Source organism: Pristiophorus japonicus, chromosome 14 (genome assembly GCF_044704955.1).
Source record: "Pristiophorus japonicus isolate sPriJap1 chromosome 14, sPriJap1.hap1, whole genome shotgun sequence".
Taxonomy (NCBI): domain Eukaryota; kingdom Metazoa; phylum Chordata; class Chondrichthyes; family Pristiophoridae; genus Pristiophorus; species Pristiophorus japonicus.
Window position 1 is genome coordinate 35,596,467 of NC_091990.1, and position 22,958 is coordinate 35,619,424.

The window sequence follows — 22,958 nt, forward strand, 5'->3', positions numbered from 1 at the left end:
TTATACAAAACAGATGACTGGACATTTTATTAGAAAAACAAGCACATGATCAAATACAATTAAAATTAAACACTAAATAGGTTCATAATTTGTAGAATGAAGCAGAACTTGAGGTGAAATTCCTGCAGCTCCAAACTAACCATTACTGCATTAGTCAGTAACATCCTTTTGGCAAGTTTGGTTTGGCAAAATAGCATCCTGAACCTATATCTACAGTTAGTGCAGACCCTTCACACTCGTGTTGAACTATGAACAGCCACAGCCAATGGCAATATTGAATTATCATTTCACCTTGATCCTGAAGGACAGCATAAGTGTGTTGTGACAGCTCTAGTACTTCAAATTGTATAACCCTGTTTGAGGTGGAAGTGGGACTACCACAGCACATACCAATGCAACATGCATTTCCCAAAAGCAGAGTGTCGGGATGAACTCTAACTGGACCATTTAAATTAAAGATGGGTATATGGGGAAGAGATGCTACTTATGTGAGCACCCTCAATGCTGGACCTAACTTTGATGATGCTAAGGGAGAATGCATACAGTCAGTAATTTTTCTCTCCCTCCAAAACAAAGAGCCAGAGCTATTTCTCAAAGTGGTAACTGGGGGGAAATCTACAAGTACATAATTGGGAAGGAAAAATCTAAGATCATCTCAATTAAGTTATTTCTAGTTGCAATGAAGATAGCATTTTAATGCTTTTTGTGCCATACTAAATCTGTTAAAGTTAAGCAAAGTCTTGTTCGAAATACTGCAGTAAATTAAAAGCTTGGGAATCAATTATGGCATTACCAAAATTAGTAAGCTTTTGAAAAATGTGGAGAGTAAAAGTAACCGATCTCCTTGGTCAAGGGTTCTGGAGAAATTTTCTCTGCCCTTAACCTCTGCAATATTTTGAATTAGCAAAAAGCTTGTAACTACTTCAACTTGGATAATGGGCCAGTGTTTAACATTACATGATGTTAGATGTGTCAATGTTTGGGTGAATCAATTAGTCGACAGCTACTGGCTCAGTAAAAGGGTCACTTCAAATAAGGAATTATGTTGGCGATGAACCAATCCTCGGAGAACTGAAGATGGTCTCCATCCACAGTTAGAAATTCCAGTTTGTTTGCTTTGTCCATTGCCTTTAACCCCAATCGATCCTGTGAGCAAAATAAATGTTCATTTATTCTGAGTTTTCTGTCAAACCTCTCCCTTCTTAGAATTTGTTTTTGACTAGAAGGGAGAAAAGAGTTTGAGGGGAAGCTCGCTGGGAACATAAAAACTGACCACATATCTATAGAACCTTTTGCAAAGAAAAAGATTAGTGAAAACAAACATAGCTCCCTTGCAGTCAGATTCAGGTGAATTTATAATGGGGAACAAAGAAATGGTGGACCAGTTAAACAAGTACTTTGGTTCTGTCTTCAAGAAGGAAGACACGAATAACCTTCCGGAAATACTAGGGAACAGAGAGAAGGAGGAACTGAAGGAAATCCTTATTAGGCAGAAAATTGATGGGATTGAAGGCCGATAAATCCCCGTGGCGATAGTCTGCATCCCAGAATACTTAAGGAAGTAGCCCTAGAAATAGTGGATGCATTGGTAATCATTTTCCAACAGTCTATTGACTCTGCATCAGTTCCTATGGACTGGAGGGTAGCTAATGTAACACCACTTTTTAAGAAAGGAGTGAGAGAAAACCGGTTAGCCTGACCTCCGTAGTGGAGAAAGTGTTGGAATCAATTATTAAAGATGAAATAGCAGCACATTTAGAAAGCAGTGACTGGATCGGCCCAAGTCTGCGTGGATTTATGAAAGGGAAATCCTGCTTGACAAATCTTCTTGAATTTTTTGAGGATGTAACTGGTAGAGTGGACAAGGGAGAACCAGTGGATGTGGTCTATTTGGACTTTGAAAAGGCTTTTGACAAGGTCCCACACAAGAGATTGGTGTGCAAAATTAAAGCACATGGTATTGGGGGTAATGTACTGACGTGGATAAAGAACTGGTTGGCAGACAGGAAGCAGAGAGTTGGGATAAATGGGTCCTTTTCAGAATGGCTGACACCCAGGCTATTTACAATATACATCAATGATTTGGATGAGGGAATTGAGTATAATATCTCCAAGTTTGCAGATGACACTAAGCTGGCTGGCAATGTGAGCTGTGAGGAGGATGCTAAAAGGCTGCAGGGTGACTTGGACATGTTAGGTGAGTGGGCAAATGCATAGCAGATGTAGTATAATGTGGATCAATGTGAGGTTATCCACTTTGGTGGCAAAAACACAAAGGCAGAATATTATCTGAATGGTGGCAGATTAGGAAAAGGGGAGGTGCAGCGAGACCTGGGTGTCATGGTTCATCAGTCATTGAAAGCTGGCATGCAGGTACAGCAGGCGGCAAATGGTATGTTGGCCTTCATAGCTAGGGGATTTGAATATAGGAGCAGTGAGGTCTTACCGCAGTTGTAAAGGGCCTTGGTGAGGCCTCACCTGGAATATTGTATTCAGTTTTGGTCTCCTAATCTGAGGAAGGATGTTCTTGCTATTGAGGGAGTACAGCGAAGGTTCACCAGACTGATTCCAGGGATGGCTGGACTGTCATGAGGAGAGACTGGATTAACTGGGCCCTATTATTCACTGGGGTTTAGAAGGACGAGAGGGGATTTCATTGAAACGTATAAGATTCGCCGGGACTGGACAGGTTAGATGCGGGAAGAATGTTCCCGATGTTGGGGAAGTCCAGAACCAGGGGACATAGTCTTCGGATAAGGGGTAGGCCATTTAGGACTGAGATGAGGAGAAACTTGTTCACTGAGTTGTTAACCTATAGAATTCCCTGCTGCAGAGAGTTGTTGATGCCAGTTCATTGGATATATTCAAGAGGGAGTTCGATATGGCCCTTACGGCTAAGGGGATCAAGGGGTATGGAGAGAAAGCAGGAAAGGGGTACTGAGGTTAATGATCAGCCATGATCTTATTGAATGGTGGTGGAATTGTTAATGGCCTGGAAATTCCAGCCTCCCCGGGTCCTTGCTGGGTGTGGACGGATCTGGGAAGGCATCGCAAAAGCCGGTTTTCAGCGCACAATGTGCATGCGCTGAAAACCGGCTTTTCCGATCTGTCAAGCTAGAGCTTGATAAATCTCACGCATATCTGGTGGGAGGATATTTGTAAGGGCAAGATTGCGGAAATTAGGCATATCTTGTCCAGCAAATGTCCTCAAAACTCTTGCACCTGATAAAAGCAGGCATATAGCCTACTTTCAAGGGTGTAAGAGTTTTAAAACACTTTAAAACATTCAAAAATTAAATTTAAAAAAAAAACACTTTAAAATCCTGCCCACTACGTTAAATTTGTTTTAAACCATAATTTTAAAAACTTTTTTTTAAATGGGGGGGGGGGGGAATTGAAGATAGTTATTAACTTTAATTTTGAGATGTGTTTTTTATTTGGTATTGTTTGCTATTAATTGAGAAAAAAACAATAAAAACTCGTAGATATGGAGTTCCCATTGCTATTAATTGAGAATACTTTACCTGATTGCATCTTCTGCATTCGAACCTGGGATGGGAGCTCATTTGGCAGCGCGGGAAGAGGAAGCCTCCGCAACGGAATCTCGTGCTCCACCAGGATCACCAGGAACTTGCGTAGAAATTCTTCAGGTCGGAGGCATCGGCCCGCGGGAAGCCTCTGGCCCAGAAATTGCGGTCGATGTCTGAACCTCAACAAGAACTGGCAGGTCCTATTCCAGGCAAGCCAGATCCTGTCCTTGCACAATCTGCATTTCCAGCAGGGGTTACTAAAGGTGATCAAAAGCAGGCACCCTTGCCACCACAGTATTACTTGGACTGAGATCAAGAAATTCAGTACAGATTAAGGATTGAACTTGGGACCCTGCAATACCTGGCTATTGTGGAAAACCTCTGTCACAGGGGACGCTTTCATGTTGCACTTAATGGAGTTAGTGCAATCAAAATATTTTCCAAAAGGTAAGAATTCAATACAATACTTAAAACTGGTATCACTTTTACAAGATTATGTGGAGTGTGATTTGCAGACTTGGTCTACTATTTCCAATACCGTGTGCTGAGGCTGTTCATTTAAAACTCTTTACATTTTGCTCCAATTCCCAAGGCTGCCTTGTACACTGGTCTCCTTGTCAGAATTTGAACCCTCATGACTGTCTCACTGGCCATTGGAAACAATTATTGCCATTTAATATTTAATCTTGATGACATTGGGTCACCAATTTAAGCTCTCTGCTCGATATGAAAAAAGCACCAATTTAATTTCTAAGTAACTAACTCTTGAAACTCTGCAACTTCTGTACTTTTATATCCTCATGTTCACATCTGTACATAATCTGTGGCTAAAGGTTTTATACAAGTTTATGACTATATTCTATGCTTCTAGTTGCAAATCCAAGGGTTCAGTTTGCCTTTTTTATAGACTTCTTTCCTTGTACTGCCTCATTTTAATCATCTGTGTACATGCACACAAAGTCCCTAAATTTCTGTACTTCATTTAAAACATTTACTATTGAGTGGATTTCTTTTCCCTGTTCCAAAATGTATTACTTTAATCGTCTAGATTAAACTGGATCTGTTCATCCTGCTGACTCACCAGCGTACTCCTGGAATTCTTTCACAATCTTAATCACTGCTCCCCAATTAGTGTCATTAGCAAATTTTTATATTGTTCCCTTGATTACCAGGATCAGATCACTTATGTATATTGTAAAGAGAAGCAGCCCAACAACGACCAGTGGAACACCACACCTTTCCATTTAGAAAAAATCCCTCTTTATCCTACCCGGTCTCCTGTTTTGTGACCTCTCTAAGCATATACCATTATTTTTGCCTGTCTTCTGAAGATAGATGTCATACTTGTCACCCTCCTTTCCATAAAATTGTGGAAAATCCAAGCCTAAACCTGCACAATTTCTTCCTCAGCTTCCTTTAGGATCCTAATAGCTTGATTGAGGGGAGAATTACCCAACCACCTCCATCCTGTTGGGGAAAATTGATGTCACTATATGCAGTCGTAAAATACATCATTTGCTGCAAGTCCTCACCTGCCTCCAATCCTGGACTGACTGTCAACTAATGAGTTGCACTGTGGTGTCAATAGACACTTTGTTGAAAGTTTGCCCCCTTAATTTCTCAAAAATCCCACACTAAGCAGTAGCGGGACATTACGAAAAACCTTAATTCAATCAAGCAGAGTCAGCATGGTTTTATGAAAGGGAAATCATGTTTGACAAATTTGCTGGAGTTCTTTGAGGTTGTAACGAGCAGGGCGGATATGGGGGAAACCAGTGGATGTGATGTATTTGGATTTCCACAAAGCATTCGATAAAAGGTTACTGCACAAGATAAAAGCTCGCGGGGTTGGGGGTAAAATATATTGGCATGGATAGAGGATTGGCTAACTAACAGAAAATAGAGTCGGGGATAAATGGGTCATTTTCCGGTTGGCAAACTAACTAGTGCGGTGCCGCACGATCGGTGCTGAGGCCTCAACTATTTACAATCTATATTAATGACTTGGATGAAGGGACAGAGTGTAATGTAGCCACGTTTGCTGACGATACAAAGATGGGAGGAAAAGCAATGTGTAAGGAGGACACAAGAAATTGCAAAAGGACATAGACAGGCTAAGTGAGTGGGCAAAAATTTGGCAGATGGAGTATAATGTTGGAAAGTAAGAGTCAGGCACTTTGGCAGAAAAAAATCAAAGTGCAAGTTATTATTTAAATGGAGAAAGATTGCAAAGTGCTGCAGTACAGCGGGACCTGCGGGTAGTGTGCATGAAACACAAAAGGTTAATACAGCAAGTGATCAGGAAGGCCTTTATCGCAAAGGGGATAGAGTATAAAAGCAGGGAAGTCTTGCTACAGCTATATAAGGTATTGGCGAGGCCACACCTGGAATACTGTGTGCAGTTTTGGTTTCCATATATACGAAAGGATATACTTGCTTTGGAGGCAGTTCAGAGAAGGTTCACTAGGTTGATTCCGGGATGAGGGGGTTGACTTATGAGGAAAGATTGAGTAGGTTACGCCTCTACTCATTGGAATTCAGAAGAATGAGAAGTGATCTTATCGAAACGTATAAGATTATGAGGGGGCTTGACAAGGTGGATGCAGAGAGGATGTTTCCACTAATTGGGGAGACTAGAACTAGAGGGCATGATCTTAAAATAACGGACTGTCCATTTAAAGCAGAGACGAGAAATTTCTTCTCTCTGAGGGTTGTAAATCTGTGGAATTCGCTGCCTCAGAGAGCTTTGAAAGCTGGGACATTGAGTACATTTAAGACAGAAATAGACAGTTTCTTAAACAATAAGGGGTTATGGGGAGCGGGCAGGGAAGTGGAGCTGAGTCCATGATCAGATCAGCCATGATATTGAATGACGGAGCAGGTTCGAGGGGCCGTATGGCCTACTCTTGTTCCTATTTCGTTATGTAGTATGCAAGTACATCAAATAATCAGAAAGGCAAATGGAATGTTGGCCTTTATTGCAAGGGCAGAGAGTATAAAAGCTGAGAAGTCCTGCTACAACTGTACAGAGTATTGGTGAGGCCACACCTGGAGTACTGCGTACAGTTTTGGTCTCCGTATTTAAGGAAGGATATACCTGCATTGGAGACTGTTCAGAGAAGGTTCACTAGGTTGATTCTGGAGATGAGAGGGTTGACTTATGGGGATAGGTTGAGTAGGTTGGACCTATACTCATTGGAGTTCAGAAGAATGAGGTGTGATCTTATTGAAACTTATGAGGGGGCTCAACAAGGTGGATGCAGAGAGGATATTTCCACTCATAGGGGAAATTAAAACTTGGGGACATAGGGCCCCAATTTTGGCGTACTTACCCTTTATGTGCCGTTTTTGTGCGCTGGAAACTACGGCCCCATCTTGGCCGTTCTCAAGAGTCTGGAGTGCCCTGGTGTGGCACAGATTAAACAGTGGGGTGGCGGAGCTACAGCCCTGCGCCAAAATCAGTAGCGGCAGCATCGCGCATGCGCAGTGACGTCTGGTCTGGTGTTCGCCCATGTGCGATAGCGCCGAAACTTGCAGCCGTGTCCTGCCTGTGTTGCTGTTTGTATGCGAATTAAGATGCTGCGTTTGTTCGGTCCCGTCCCCCCCAAAGGCCAGCCAGCAGCTCTCTCTCTCTCTCTTCATCCTCCCCTCCCACCGATGCCACGTTCAGTCGCTCTGTTTCGCATGCCCGCCCCCCTCCCAGGCCTGGCCGAAGGGCTTGCCGGTGTGTGCCCAGCCCAGCCTCTCCTCCCTCTCCCTAAGCATCTTTGCCGGCCGCCCCTTTCCCAGGCCGAATGGCCTCCCGTACAGGCTGGCCCGCTGTCTTCCCCCGGTCGAGTTCAAGTCAAGGTTGGATTTACTACAATTCTTTATTATTCAATTGTTTACCTGAGTTCTTTATTTTTAATGAGTTATTTAAACTTTTATTTGCAATGTTTGGTGCTTGGGTGCAGGTCCTTACTTACTTACCTGCGCCGATTTCTTAATTGCCCATTCAATTTAAGGTAGGATTTGATGCAGTACTTTTATTACTTTAATTATTTACTTCACTTTATTTTTTATTGAATTATTACTTTTTGTGCTTTGGTGCTTGGTGGTGCTTTAAATGTAGTTACTTGCGCCGATTCCTTAACTGTAAGGTCTTTCTGTGCGGACAAAAGTGGTCACATGCGCTGCCCTAAGTTAGTTTAGCACAACTTTTTTCTGGCCAAATTGGCATAAATGGTGTAAGTGGCTGGGAACGCCCCCTTTTGAAAGAAAAACTGACCTAACAAAAAACCTAACTCACTTACACTGGCGCAAATTAAATGGCCATATTTGCAACTAAAGATACACCAGAAAAATCAAGTTATACCAAAATAAACGTGCAACTCATGGAGAAATTTGGGCCCATAGTCTCAGAATAAGGGGCCGCCCATTTAAAACTGAGATGAGGAGGAATTTCTTCTGAGGGTTGTAAATCTATGGAATTTTCTGCCCCAGAGAGCTGTGGGTCATTGAATATATTTAAGGCGGGGATAGACAGATTTTTGAATGAGAAAGGAATAAATGGTTAATGGGGAGCAGGCAGGGAAGTGGAGCTGAGTCCATGATCAGATCAGCCATGATCTTATTAAATGGTGGAGCAGGCTCAAGGGGCCAGGTGGCCTATTCCTGCTATTGTCCTAGGGTTTTTTGGGCTAACTTTCTCTGTTTTTCTGATCATTCTTTTTGCATCTTTCTTGTATTTTGTGATTTTTTAAAAAATTATATTTTCAGTGCTAAATGCTGTTTAAGTTTCAAATTTGATTTAATGTCCCCATGTATCTAAGCCCATGCCTATATATTCCCTTTTTCCCTCTTGCAGATATAAACCTCATTTGTAACCGTTCCAACACCTGTTTATCTTCATTGCTGATCTACAGTTCGATTTTATCTGGGTAGCCCCTTTTAATTTGTTCTGTAATGGGTCTTTTTGGAACTGGTTTGAGATTGCCCAGACTCATTTCAGAAAGGATTTTTACAGTCAGCAGAGATTCAAACCTAGGTTGCAGAAAAGGAACATAGAAATATAGAAAATAGGTGCAGGAGTAGGCCATTCGGCCCTTTGGGCCTGCACCACCATTTAATAAGATCATGGCTGATCATTCACCCCATTTTCTGCTTTCTCTCCATACCCCTTGATCCCTTTAGCCGTAAGGGCAATATCTAACTCCCTTTTGAATATATCCAATGAACTGGCTTCAACAACTCTCTGCGGTAGGGAATTCCACAGGTTAACAACTCTGACTGAAGAAGTTTCTCCTCATCTCAGTCCTAAATGGCCTACCCCTTATCCTTAGACTATGTCTCCTGGTTCTGGATTTCCCCAACATCAGGAACATTCTTCCTGCATCTAACCTGTCCAGTCCCGTCAGAATTTTATGTATTTCTATGAGATCCCTTCTCATCCTTCTAAACTCCAGTGAATACAGGCCCAGTCAATCCAGTCTCTCCTCATATGTCAATCCTGCCATCCCGGGATTCAGTCTGGTGAACCTTCGCTGCATTCCCTCAATAGCAAGAACATCCTTCCTCAGATTAGGAGACCAAAACTGAACACACTATTCTAGGTGTGGCCTCACCAAGGCCCTGTACAACTGCATTAAGTCCTCCCTGCTCCTATATTCAAATCCCCTAGCTATGAAGGCCAACATACCATTCGCCGCCTTCACCGCCTGCTGTACCTGCATGCCAACTTTCAATGACTGATGTACCATGACACCCAGGTCTCGTTGCACCTCCCCTTTTCCTAATCTGCCGTCAATCAGATAATATTCTGCCTCCGTGTTTTTGCCACCAAAGTGGATAACCTCACATTTATCCACATTATACTGCGGCTTCCACGCTTTTGCCCACTCACCTAACCTGTCCAAGTCAACCTGCAGCCTTTTAGCGTCCTCCTCACAGCTCACACTGCCACCCAGCTTCGTGTCATCTGCACTTGGAGATATTACACTCAATTCCCTCATCCAAATTGTTAATGTATATTGTAAATAGCTGGGATCCTAGCACTTAGCCCTGCGGCACCCCACTAGTCACTGCCTGCCATTCTGAAAAGGATCCGTTTATCCCAACTCTCTGCTTCCTGTCTGCCAACCAGTTCTCTATCCACGTCAGTACATTACCCCCAATACCATGTGCTTTAAGTGTGTTAACAGTGTGTTAACCTGCTATATCATCCGGTCCCCCAAGGGAGGTGTCTTTCTACAGCATAGAAGAGACAAATTACACAAGTAACATTGGAACAAATCTTACCTCTTTATAAAGAGCACTCTCCTGCAAGCTGTAGGTGTCCTTGGCCTGGCCAATTTTGTAGAAACCAAACCACTGCAACAAAGATGAGGAGTGATCATTTAGTGTTGGGTTTGTCAAAATGGGACTGCTTATAAGAGGCACTGTTATTGCTGCACCGTTTGTATCATGGCTTGGGTTTTGAAACAGCGTGATTTAAAAATTGTTCAGCTTTATTTTGAGAAAAATAGATCAATAGATTTTTCTAAAAGAGGCAGCAACGGATGAAATTACAGATTTGGCAAATTTTTTTGTCTAGTTCATATGGAAATCTACCGTTTTAGCTTCCAATTCAAGTTACTGATGCATCACAACACTCTTATTTAGGTTTTCTGTTTCAGTACGAAATGCAAACCCACTCCTTGTAGGGATATGTCCCACTTACTTATGCCCATAGAGTTTGTGCAGATTGGCAGAGCCAAGGCTAAGGGGCACCCAGCAGTGTGGTGGAGTAACAACTAATTGATCACAAGTAAGCTTCCCCTGCTTATCCAACCAGGGCTACCCAACTCATTTAGAACTTTGGCCTCCTGTGTTAACTGCAGTTGAGCGGAAAGCATCTCAGACCCCAGTGATGCACTGACAACAACAACTTGTATTTCTATAGCACCGTAACGTGGTGAAACGTCCCATAATGCTTCACAGGAATATTATGAGAATTTGACACCGAGCCACACAAAGCTTGGTCAAAGAGATGCGGGCGGGGCGGGCGGGCGGGCGGGGGGGGGGGGGGAAGGTTTGTGGGGCCGGAGAAGATTAGAGATAAGGGGCCCATGTTTCCACCCTCTGGAAAAACGGCACACCTCCATAAGGTGTGCTGACTTTCTGGAATAAAAAGGGCGCCGAAAACTTGCCTTGTGTTTCCCACAAGGGATCGAGGGCAGAGCTGGCCCGGCGCTGAAAACAGTGCCGGGACATCTGCACATGCGCGCTAGAGTGCGCGCGTATGTGCAGAAGCTGCGTGGGAGGGGCCTAACCCTAGCCCTGGCCGAATGGGCTCCCCGGGCGAAGATCGGGACTCTGGCCTCCTTCCTGTTCAGCTCCCCCGCCCCCAATCTCTCTCTCCCCCTCCATCCCTCCTGTTCAGCCTTCCCCCTCCCCCCTCCCCCCCCATTTCTCTCTCCCCCTCCCCCCCCCCCCATCTCTCTCTCTCCCCCTAACCCCCCCCCCTCGCCCGTCATCGTCGGTGGCGGGGCCTGCCCACCCAGCATCTCGCTGGGGGCGGGCCCTGCCCGAAGTGTCTGCCTCTCTCGCCCCACCCCCACTTCCCTCCCGTTCAGCCTCCCCGTTCAGCCTCCCTCTCCACCCCCCCCCCCCCGTTCAGCCTCTCTCTCTTCCCTCCCCCCCCCCCCTTCAGCCTCTCTTTCCCCTCCCCCCCCCCCCCCCCCCCGGTTCAGCCTCTCTCTCTCTTTCCTCCTCCTCCCCCTCCCCCCCCCCTGTTCAGCCTCTCCTCTCCCCCCCCCTCTCCCTCCCTCCCTCTCTCCTCCCCCCCCCTCTCCCTCCCTCTCTCTTCCCCCCCCCCCCCCTCTCTCCCCCCCCCTCCCCTCCCTCTCTCTCTCCCCCCCCCCCCTCTTCCCCCCTTCTTAGGACACTCCAGGTTGCTACAGTAATCCTAGCTGGTTGGATGGTCAATCATCAATAGTGTTGTATATTGGATTACCAAGCCTACCATGAAGAATCGACTTGCTTTGAAATTTCCACTCCCAGCTGTGCCATCTTACAGTCAATTCAACTATAAAGAGACCTCTCACATCGTTCCCCCACTTAAGTACTTTACTCAACAGAAGTCAATGGGATATGGGCATATGGACAACAACTATCATTTATATATAAGAAAAATGTCCCATGACACTTCAAAGGGTAAGGGCCAACCAAAGGAGAAGGCATTAGGAGAGGTGACAAAAAGCTTGGTTGAAGTGGTGGAGTGGTTTAAGGAGGGATATCCATAAGCAGCTGAAGGCTTGGATGCCAATGCTGGTATGAATGTGAGGATGCTCAAGGCAAGAATGGAATCAAGCGAGGACAGCCCCGCTTAGTTGGACATTTGTGAGTTTGGTAGGGCCATTTTTGTCAGGACCATTGATGCTGTGGCAAGGGAGGATACCTGACAAGAGATTCAAACCGTGCATTATTGGAAAGATGAGTACAGATTTGGGAGACGAGAAAGGGGAGATTTGAGATGGGGTGGTAGTTTCCAAGGGCAGAGTTGTCTAGGTTTTTTTTTGAGGGGGTGAAAGTACTTGAGGAGAGGGAACCATCTACAATATCAGCTAGTATGGAAGCTAGGAAAGAGAGTTGAGTGATCATCAGTTTAGTTAGAATGGGGTCAAGGGAGCAGGAGGCGGGTCTCATGGACGAGATTTATCAGAGGACATGAAGGCAGATAGGACAGAAAGTAGAGAAAGACTGCATACGGGGGTGGTTAAGAACATAAGAAATAGGAGCAGGAATACGCCATACGGCCCCTTGAGCTTGCTCCGCCATTTAATACTACATTGCCAATCCGATCATGGACTCAGGTCCACTTCCCTGTCCGCTCCCTATAACCCCTTATCGTTTAAGAAACTGTCTATTTCTCTCAAATTTATTCGATGTCCCAGCTTCCACAGTTCTCTGAGGCAGCGAATTCCACAGATTTACAACCCCGAGAGAACAAATTTCTCCATCTCAGTTTTAAATGGGCAGTCCCTTATTGTAAGATTATGTCCTCTGGTCGCCCCTATCAGTGGAAACATCCTCTGCATTCACCTGGTCAAGCCCCCTCATAATCTTATACGTTTCGATAAGATCACCCCTCATTCTTCTGAATTCAAATGAGTAGAGGCCCAACCTGCTCAACCTTTCCTCATAAGTCAAGCGGGAAGGGGAGGAAGCCGCAGAGGCAGCTGAACAGATGGTCTCAAACTTGGTGACATAAAATGTCCATGAGCTCCATGCACAAGGGGCTATTTACAATCTATATTAATGACTTGGATGAAGTGTAATGTAGCCAAGTTTGTTGATACAAAGATGGGTGGGAAAGCAAATTGTGAGGATGACACAAATGTGCAAAGGGATATAGACAGGCTAAGTGAGTGGGCAAAAATTTGGCAGATGGAGTATAATGTGGGAAAATGTGAGGTTATCCACTTTGGCAGAAATAATAGGAAAGCAAATTATAATTTAAATGGAGAAAAATTGCAAAGTGCTGCAGTACAGAAGGACCTGGGGGTCCTTGTGCATGAAACACAAAAAGTTAGTATGCAAGTACAGCAAGTAATCAGGAAGGCAAATGGAATGTTTGGCCTTCATTGCAAGAGGGAGAGAGTCCTGATACAACTGTACAGGGTATTGGTGAGGACACACCTGGAGTACTGTGTACAGTTTTGGTCTCCCTATTTAAAGAAGGATATACTTGCATTGGAGGCTGTTCAGAGAAGGTTCACTACATTGATTCCGGAGATGAGGGGATTGACTTATGAGGATAGGTTGGGCCTATACTCATTGGAGTTCAGAAGAATGAGAAGTGATCTTATTGAAACATATAAGATAATAAGGGGGCTCGACAAGGTGGATGTAAAGAGGATATTTCCACTCATAGGGGAAACTAAAACTAGGGGAGATAGTCTTAGAATAAGGGGCCGCCCATTTATAACTGAGATGAGGAGGAATTTCTTCTCTGAGGGTTGTAAATCTGTGGAATTCTCTGCCACAGAGAGCTGTGGAGGCTGGGTCATTGAATATATTTAAGGTGGAGATAGACAGATTTTTGAGCGATAAGGTAGTAAAGGGTTATGGGGAGCGGGCAGGGAAGTGGAGCTGAGTCCATGATCAGATCAACCATGGTCTTATTGAATGGCAGAGCAGGCTCAAGGGGCCTATTTCTACTCCTGCTCCTATTTCTTATGTTAAGTAAAAGGCTTTAAAGAGATAGTTGGTTGTGGAGAAATTAAGCCAGACTACTTGGATTGATTGGGCCAAATAGAAATTACAAATTGGAAACAGGCTATGTCCGGGACAAGATCGGGGGGGATACTCTAACTTGAGACAATTTGGTAACTTCCTGCAAACAGTGATCATAAAAATGAGAAAACTAATTCATACAAAAACAATTGAAATTAAAAAATGATTGACATTTATAGAACTAAAATTCTAGATACAGCTTCAACCATCATTGTAGTAACAATTACAATGGGCCGTAATTTACAGGCGCGCATAAGGTGCACACACATCCATAGCTGCGCATAGGCTAAAACCCAGAACTTGCGATCTGTCAAGAATTCTCTTGACCAGTACAAAGCATCCCCGGGAAAAGGGCATTCGTGGGCGGAGAGTTGGGCTATTTGCCCAGAAAATGCCCATGAAATTCTTGCGCTTGGTAACATTTATACATTTAAAAATCTGTGAAATAAGGCAAGTTTATTTTTAGCCCCTTCAAAGCATGTAAATTTATTTTTCAAAAAATTACATTTGTTTTAAATCATTAATTAAATGTCATTTTGATTCATTTTAAATGTTATTTTTTTTACATTTATTTGAAATGTAGAAGTGTTTTTGGGGTTTCTGTACATACGGAATTCCCATAAGCATGAATGGGGATCTCCTTCTGTCATTCATTGGGCTGGCCCACGTGATCCCAGGGACGCTTGCGAACCGCGTGCGCCCGAGATACGCGAGCCTCCTCCCGCGTGTACCTGGAGAGCCCCAGGACCGCAAGTCTCCGTACCTCCTGGACCACCAGGCATGCGGCCATTTTATTTGCGGACCGGAGGCATTTCCCCGCGAGAAGTATTCGACCGCAAATTCAGGGCCGATAAGTTAGAAGAAGAGTCAAGAGCATCCATTCTCACCTCTGAATCAACTGGGACAACCATGGAATCCTTCAAAAATTTCACCATTATAAACTTTTTCAATTTCATCAGATTCTCCTTATAGCTTCCATTGATGCTCTGTAACAAAAGTAGAGACAGTAATTGTTTCATTCCCGCTCAAAGATAGTATTAAAACCCAGGCTTAAATATCATTTGATTACTACTTCCCTCTGCACTTGTAGAAACCTGGCTGCTACATTGAGACTCTGGGCAAATCTATTGCATTAAATGACAAATAGCAAAAGTGCCAACCTAGGACACAAATATAGGAAATTAAGGCAAAATTACATTTCTGAAAGGATACGACCTTTAGAGTGATGGGACACAGCCGGTTGGTTTAGCTGTGCTGACATTTGATGGATGCTGTTCACAACCCATTTCCTATACAACAAGTTCGAGTCACTAAGTAACTGAGAGTACGTACCCTTTCTTGATTGATGTCTGCCAAAAAAATGCTTTTGTTCCTATACAGGTCTTCATTCAAGGGATCATGCCAGAACTCTGCCTGCACCAAGCTAGCAAGAAAACAATTGTAAGTAAACAAAATTAATTGCTAGTCTTAAACAATTATAAAAATGACTATTTACAAATTCACCATACCCTTTATAGTTACGTGGGGGGGGGGGGGGTGGGGAGAGGGGAGAGACCATGGAGGTGGACCACATTGGAGTAGTAGCGGAGAAAGGATCGAACAGTCAATTACACAACTCATTAGAGAGGATGAGGAGGGATAGTGTGCCACATTTTTAGTTACTGAAGTGGGAAGTGATGGGCCTGAGTGGCTTAGTGCTGTGGACAGGGTGGAAAGTAAACTGAGAAGATTCAAAATGGGAATGGTGCCTGAAGTGAGCATCGAGCTGAGTGCTTGCAATATGTTAAATATGTCAAAAAATGTAAGTATTCTCAATCCAATTACACATGGATACATCAGTGCACTAAAATCATAAACTAATTAACCTCAAGAGCAATCACTATACATTTCAATAACTGCAGACAGAAATTAATTAGCCTTGTCCGGCATGTTTTTATATATATATTTATACTTTCTAAATATCAAAATTTGATGATTGAACTTTGTAAATTCAGTGCAAATTCCTGTGCTGTTTAGCAGAGAAAATGCCTTTGAATGAAATGATTCTCTGTAAAATTCTGGTATTGTGGACCGTGCAAGAAATTAAACTAATAAGAATTTAAGGAAGAGACACATTGAGTTGCTGCAGCTTTCCATTTGCTGCTCTGGATAATTGGCCCTCCCCATTTATTAAAATGGGCCCATGCACTGCAAATGGTTATTTTTGTGGACTATTGATGATTTACTCAAGGAAAGTCCTGGGCCAAACGGAATTGAAAATGAGAGACCATTTGTTTAAGAAAAATGAAACCGAAAGCAAACATCTAAAATGTTTTTATTCAATATGGATTCTTTTTCATTATTTCTCAAAAAAAAAATTTTTTTTTTAAAAAAAGGTTTTACATGTAAACAGGCCATTTGGCCCAGCCAGTCTGTATTGGTGTTTATTCTCCACATAAGCAGAATTCCTAATCCAATGTTCCAGCCCTGGCCCCATATTGCTTTATTCACTTTTCCTTCAACCACCTATCTAACCTATTCTGAGTTGACATGGTCGCTGCTTCGAACACTAACTTGGGTAATGCATTCTACAGCCTCACAACCCTGTGTAAAAAAAAAAGTCTCCCGCTCTGTCCTAAATTTCTTACATTTTATCTTCTATCTATGTCCCATCATTAGAAAGTTTCTACCTACTCTTTGCTCCGTTCATAGTTTCAAACACCACTATCAAACCACCCTGTAATTGTTTCTGTTCTTTAAAAAAAACACTTCTTCTTATGTGTATTTCCTCATACCGGGCAACCTCTTCATGAATCTGTACCCTGCCCTCTCTCTGCCTCAACATCCTTCCTGTAGGGTGGAGCCCAAAACTGATTACAGTGCTTCAAACCGTCTTACTAAGGTTTTCTCTTAAATTCAGCAATACTTCTTGACTTTATATTATTCCTCCTGCTATAAACCCCAGTGTTCTGGCTTTGTCTTGAGGACCACCAGCTTTCTCCCATTCAAGCTATTTTTTAAAAATCAAGCACCACCTCACATATCATTGAATTCCATCTGTCACTTTTTAAAAACCCATTCCACCATCCCCCTAGTTTCTTATTTGCTGTGCCTCCTATTTTAGTATCTTCAAGTTTATACACTACTCCGTCTAGCCCCATCATTGATGCATACTGAACAGAAGCAGTTCCACAACTGGACACTTCTACCAACTTCCAACCACCCTGAGAAATTGCCCTCAACTCCCACTCTTTTTCCTCCCTTGTAATCCATTTTTAATCATCAAGTTCACTGCCCTCAATTCCTTCATACCCTTTAATCTTCTCCAATTGACTCCTGTGCAATACTTTGTCAAAGGCTCTGAGTCTATTTACACCACATCAACTGCATTTGCCATCCTTTCTCCATCCACCATATCAGTCATCTTAACTCTTGTCCGGCAAGATTTTCCTTCCTGAAATCTGCTTTGTATCATTAACCAGAGTGACTTTTAATAAGGTGGGGTAGGTTCACTTCAATTGTACCTCTTGCTAGTTGTTCAGAGTGTGGCTTTTATCGTTGCATCCTCATAACTGGAAATAGACACATGACAGTGAGTGCCTATTTGCTTTCTCACAGTATTAGAGATATTTACTGACTGACTCTTAGTTCACTGTGGAATAATCATCAGATTCATGATTCATGTGATGAACACAAGACAGAACAATCTTAATATCCCTTAATACAGGTATTCTTACTGCTCTTGAATTGGACTAGTGTAAGCGCCCAAGTTCAGCATTTTTCTTATCCAGTTGCAGATGTGGGAACTCTGTCCAGGACAGTGGGGCAAACCGTACACTCCTAAAGGGGGAGAGAAACAGAATTTAGTCTATGGGAAGATATGCAATGATTGCTTTATTTTTCTTTCCATATTTAAAAAAAACTCCTAGATTCAAGGGGAAATCTGCAGGGTGTAACATGGTGGTGTTTTCAGTAGGATTTGCTGTGGTTTATTCAGAGATGTGTCCCCAAGTCATCTTGTACACCAGCACGTATTAATCAATACTTAATAGTTTGGTTTTGAACTTTGCAGTCCACATACAAGAGAAGTGGCAGATATGGGGACGATAGGAAGCAGCCATATTGGGGAAAGTACATCAGTGGGGGAAGAGGCAAGGAAACAGGCTGGTATTTTTCTTGGGGCAAGGGAGTGCAAAAGGGCTGATTTCAATGTTCAGTGTAGTGGGAGGGGTGCTGGCCTTGGCTCAGTGGTAACATTCTCACCTGAATCGGAAGGTTTGTGGGTTCAAGTTTCAATCCAGACACTTGAGCCCATAATCGAGGCTGACACTTCAGTGCAGTACTGAGGGTGTGCTGCACTATCGGGGGTGCTGTCTTTTGGATAGGACATTAAGCCTCGCGGGTGGATGTAAAAGATCGCATGGGTCTATTTCATTCTGGCCAATATTTACCTATCAATCATCATAATGAACTGATTATCTGGTCATTAATTTGTTGCTGAGCATGGGTCCTTGCTGTGCTTAATTTGGCCTCTCTGTTTCCTAAATGAGACTTCATTGGCTGTAAAGCACTTTGGGATGACCCGAGGTAGTGTAACATTCTTTCTCTATGGTCTGTGGGAGAGGGGAAAGGACGGCAATGGCTGATTATCATGGTCAGTAGGATGGGTGCAGGCCAGTGCTGATTTTTAAAGCACAGTGGATGCAGACGACATGCTCAGTTACAATGCATGTTGACTTGGATAGGTTAGATGAGTGGGCAAATGCATGGCAGATGAAGTATAATGTGGATAAATGTGAGGTTATCCACTTTGGTGGTAAAAACAGAGAGACAGATTATTATCTGAATGGTGACAGATTAGGAAAAGGGGAGGTACCACGAGACCTGGGTGTCATGGTACATCAGTCATTGAAGGTTGGGATGCAGGTACAGCAGGCGGTTAAGAAAGCAAATAGCATGTTGGCCTTCATAGCGAGGGGATTTGAGTACAGGGGCAGGGAGGTGTTACTACAGTTGTACAGGGCCTTGGTGAGGCCACACCTGGAGTATTGTGTACAGTTTTGGTCTCCTAACTTGAGGAAGTTCTTTCTTGCTATTGAGGGAGTGCAATGAAGGTTCATCAGACTGATTCCCAGGATGGTGGGACTGACATATCAAGAAAGACTGGATCAACTGGGCTTGTATTCACTGGAGTTCAGAAGAATGATAGGGGACCTCATAGAAACGTTTAAAATTCTGACGGGTTTAGACAGGTTAGATGCAGGAAGAATGTTCCCAATGTTGGGGAAGTCCAGAACCAGGGGTCACAGTCTAAGGATAAGGGGTAAGCCATTTAGGACCGAGATGAGGAGAAACTTCTTCACCCAGAGAGTGGTGAATCCATGGAATTCTTTACCACAAAGTTGTTGAGGCCAATTCACTAAATATATTCAAAAAGGAATTAGATGCAGTCCTTAATACTAGGGGGGGTCAAGGGGTATGGCGAGAAAGCAGGAATGGGGAACTGAAGTTGCATGTTCAGCCATGAACTCATTGAATGGCGGTGCAGGCTCGAAGGGCCGAATGGCCTACTCCTGCACCTATTTTCTATGTTTCTATGTTTCAGAATGATGCTTGAAACATAGAAAATAGGTGCAGGAGTAGGCCATTCGTCCCTTCGAGCCTGCACCACTATTCAATAAGATCATGGCTGATCATTCCCTTAGTATCCCTTTCCTGCTTTCTCTCCATACCGCTTGATCCCCTTAGCCGTAAGGGCCATATCTAACTCCCTCTTGAATATATCCAATGAACTGGCATCAACAACACTCTGCGGCAGGGAATTCCACAGGTTAACAACTGAGTGAAGAAGTTTCTCCATCTCAGTCCTAAATAGCCTACCCCTTATCCTAAGACTGTGTCCCTTGGTTCTGGACTTCCCCAACATCGGGAACATTCTTCCCGCATCTAACCTGTCCCGTCCCATCAGAATCTTATGTGTTTCTATGAGATCCCCTCTCATCCTTCTAAACTCCAGTGTATAAAGGCCCAGTTGATCCAGTCTCTCCTCATAAGGGATACTGATAGTGGTCCCCAATTTTCCATTAAGGCTGATTCAGGCAGTTCAATCACTGGGTGGTCTTATCAGGCTGTTCTTTCAATGCAATCTTCAACAACTTAACTCTGAACTGAGGAGCGAACCTTTCTACACTATTATTTTTTTATGCCCTGTGCTAAGTTTCAAATCCATTGCCAAAGAGTCAGGGTAGCAACGGAGAAGGCAGTTCCAATTGAAATTTTAAAAAGTACATGCACTATCATGATAGACTTCAGTCTAACTACAGTAATGCTATTGTGTAACGTGTTGGAGCCCCATTGTTCATAAGTTAGGTGACCTCACAAATACCACATTGAGATACTGTCTATGGAGCAACCACTCATTTTTATAATAGTTTTGTCACACAACTAAACAATGCAAAGGTTTCAGCCTTTGAAAATTATAAATTTTAACAAATATGCACTTAAATTGTGTAGATTGGACCAGTAAATATTACCTTGATGTTGGCCTCCAAATGTGATGAGATTTACCATGGCCGGAGAAGGACACCTCTGTGCCACAGCTCTCCTATAACGGATATAAAACCACGAGTGAGAAAGCTCTAAATATCAAATAAGCAGCCAAACCACAGAAACCCCTTTTTCATTACCCCATTTTTTTTGCATTTCAAAAAATAATTACTTAATTGATTGTGGGTCCCATTTGGTCACACTTACAGAAACTGACCTCCTTGAGAGAAGCCCATTGCATTGTATCCATTCTGTAGCTGCTTGTCCTTGGACAATATATTACACACCAGCTCAACTTGGTCATTTACATTCATGAAGAAACTGTTCTCCATGTCCTTTAAAAAAAAATGTATAGAGATCTTTATGGATTGTATCATTAGCCGTAGATGAATCTCGACCATAAGTTTCTTATTTTTGAAAATCAGCATTTTACTTAATAGTCAGTCATTGTTAATTAACGCTTTTTATCTAATTTTCTGGGTCTTGCAACAATCACTTTATTCCTAACTTGTCAAAGTGGTTGGCAGACAGGAAGCAGAGTAGGAATAAACTGGTCCTTTTCAGAATGGCAGGCAGTGACTAGTATAGTACCGCAAATACAGCTATTTACAATATACATTAATGATTTAGATGAAGGAGTTGAATATAATATCTACAAGTTTGCAAATGACACTAAGCTGGGTGGCAGTGTAAGCTGTGAGGAGGATGCTAAGAGGCTGCAGGGTGACTTGGACAGGTTAGGTGAGTGGGCAAATACATGGCAGATGCGGTATAATGTGGATAAATGTGAGGTTATCCACTTTGGTGGTAAAAACAGGAAGGCTGATTATTATCTGAATGGTGACAGATTGGTAAAGGGGGAGGTGCAACGAGACCTGGGTATCATGGTACATCAGTCATTGAAGATTGGCATACAGGTGCAGCAGGCGGTGAAGGCGGCAAATGGCATGTTGGCCTTCATAGTGAAAGGATTAGAGTATAGGAGCAAGGAGATGTTACTACAATTGTACAGGGTCTTGGTAAGGCTACACCTTGAATATTGTGTAGTTTTGGTCTCCTAATCTGAGGAAAGACATTCTTGCTATTGAGGGAGTGCAGCGAAGGTTCACCAGACTGATTCCCAGGATGGTGGGACTGACATATGAAGACTGGATCGACCAGGCTTGTATTCAATTGAATTTAGAAGAATGAGAGCAGATCTCATAGAAACATATAAAATTCTTACGGGATTGGACAGGTTAGATGCAGGAAGAATGTTCCCAATGTTGGGGAAGTCCAGAACCAGGAGTCACAGTCTAAAGATAAGGGGTAACAGATTAAAGATAAGGGGTAATCCATTTGGGACTGAGATGAGGAAAAACTTCTTCACTCAGAGAATTGTGAACCTGTGGAATTCTCTACCACAGAAAGTTGTTGGGGCCAGTTTAATAGATATATTCAAAAGGGAGTTAGATGTGGCCCTCATGGCTAAAGGGATCAAGGGCTATGGAGAGAAAGCAGGAATGGGGTACTGAAATGCATGATCAGCCATGATATTGAATGGTGGTGCAGGCTTGGTGGGCCGAATGGCCTATTCCTGCACCTATTTTCTATGTATGCCATCCAAAACTAATTGGAACAGAGCTACTGCAATGATCTGTACAGCACCAAAGCATTTGTTTTTGAGTAATTCAACAAAGTTGTTGTACTAGTGCCATGAGCAACTACCTATTTTGAAATAACTGCATTTAAAATTTTACATCACAATTATAATCCATTCCAACTCATTATCCCTCATTAAGGCATACCTCAGCAATGCTGTTTCCAATTTCCAAGGATAAAACATAAATTCCTGGGAGTTTTTCTTCCACCAGTTTCTTGATAAATCCCATGCTAAGAGGGTTACAGCAGCTATCACCTAAAATTAAACAATGGTTTATACAGAAAGCAGAACAAGACTGTAGTGTTATCGTAACTATTTTAATACATAAGAGTCTGACAGTAGAGAAATTGGACATTTGGCTCAACTGGTCTGTTAATGCTGTACACAAGCCGCCTCGCATCCTACTTCATCTAACCCTCAGCATAACCTATTCCTTTATCCCTCGTGTGTTTATTCAGCTTCCCCTTCAATGCATCTATGCTATTCGCCTCAACTACTTCATGTGGTAGCAAGTTCCACATTCTAATCACTCCAAATGTTTTAATACTTTAACTGCGTTTTGTTGTTTGAGGAAGTGTATCAGTTGGTCGAGGTAGAATTATATGCAAATAATAAAGCTGCATTTTGACTAGTTATGGCAGTGCAACATATTGGTAAAGCCAGAAAAGTAAAACGCTATGCAATGATTCAATGATTTGCAGCATATACTTCCACGCTATTATGCAAAATTAGATTAGATTTTTATTGTACTGGCGGCGCTGGTTAAACAAAGTCCGCTTTGACTTCTATATTTAGGCGCTTCATGATACTGTAATAGGATTTGCCTGACTAGATCCCACGAGGCAGCTTGAAGTAACAATGCCCTTTATAAAAGGTTTTAAAGATTTCTTTTTACGAGAAAAAACTGTAAAGTAGCAATTGTTATCGTGTAGAAACATTGAGAATATTTCTAACGCAAGCATCGAAAATTATTGCAATTTAGTGCTTTGTGTATTTTAAATCAACGA

General features: G+C 42.9%; 1 protein-coding gene and 1 long non-coding RNA gene across 2 annotated transcripts in view; one reads left to right on the top strand and one right to left on the bottom strand.

The window, feature by feature from the left end:
• ppt1 (palmitoyl-protein thioesterase 1 (ceroid-lipofuscinosis, neuronal 1, infantile)) overlaps positions 1-22,958 on the bottom strand; it is a 23,324-nt gene continuing 366 nt past the window's right edge. The window contains exons 2-9 of the mRNA XM_070899152.1: positions 22,097-22,206; positions 20,517-20,644; positions 20,297-20,367; positions 17,501-17,603; positions 15,117-15,207; positions 14,672-14,770; positions 9,807-9,878; positions 1-1,146 (exon numbers count right to left, since the gene is read on the bottom strand). Coding sequence (XP_070755253.1) covers positions 1,024-1,146; positions 9,807-9,878; positions 14,672-14,770; positions 15,117-15,207; positions 17,501-17,603; positions 20,297-20,367; positions 20,517-20,644; positions 22,097-22,206 — 797 coding nt within the window. The 3' untranslated portion in view covers positions 1-1,023. The remainder of the gene's footprint in view (positions 1,147-9,806; positions 9,879-14,671; positions 14,771-15,116; positions 15,208-17,500; positions 17,604-20,296; positions 20,368-20,516; positions 20,645-22,096; positions 22,207-22,958) is intronic.
• The window catches only part of LOC139279872 (uncharacterized), a 26,972-nt gene continuing 19,172 nt past the window's right edge, over positions 15,159-22,958 (top strand). Inside the window, exon 1 of the long non-coding RNA XR_011596538.1 lies at positions 15,159-15,224. This is a non-coding gene — a long non-coding RNA (uncharacterized lncRNA). The remainder of the gene's footprint in view (positions 15,225-22,958) is intronic.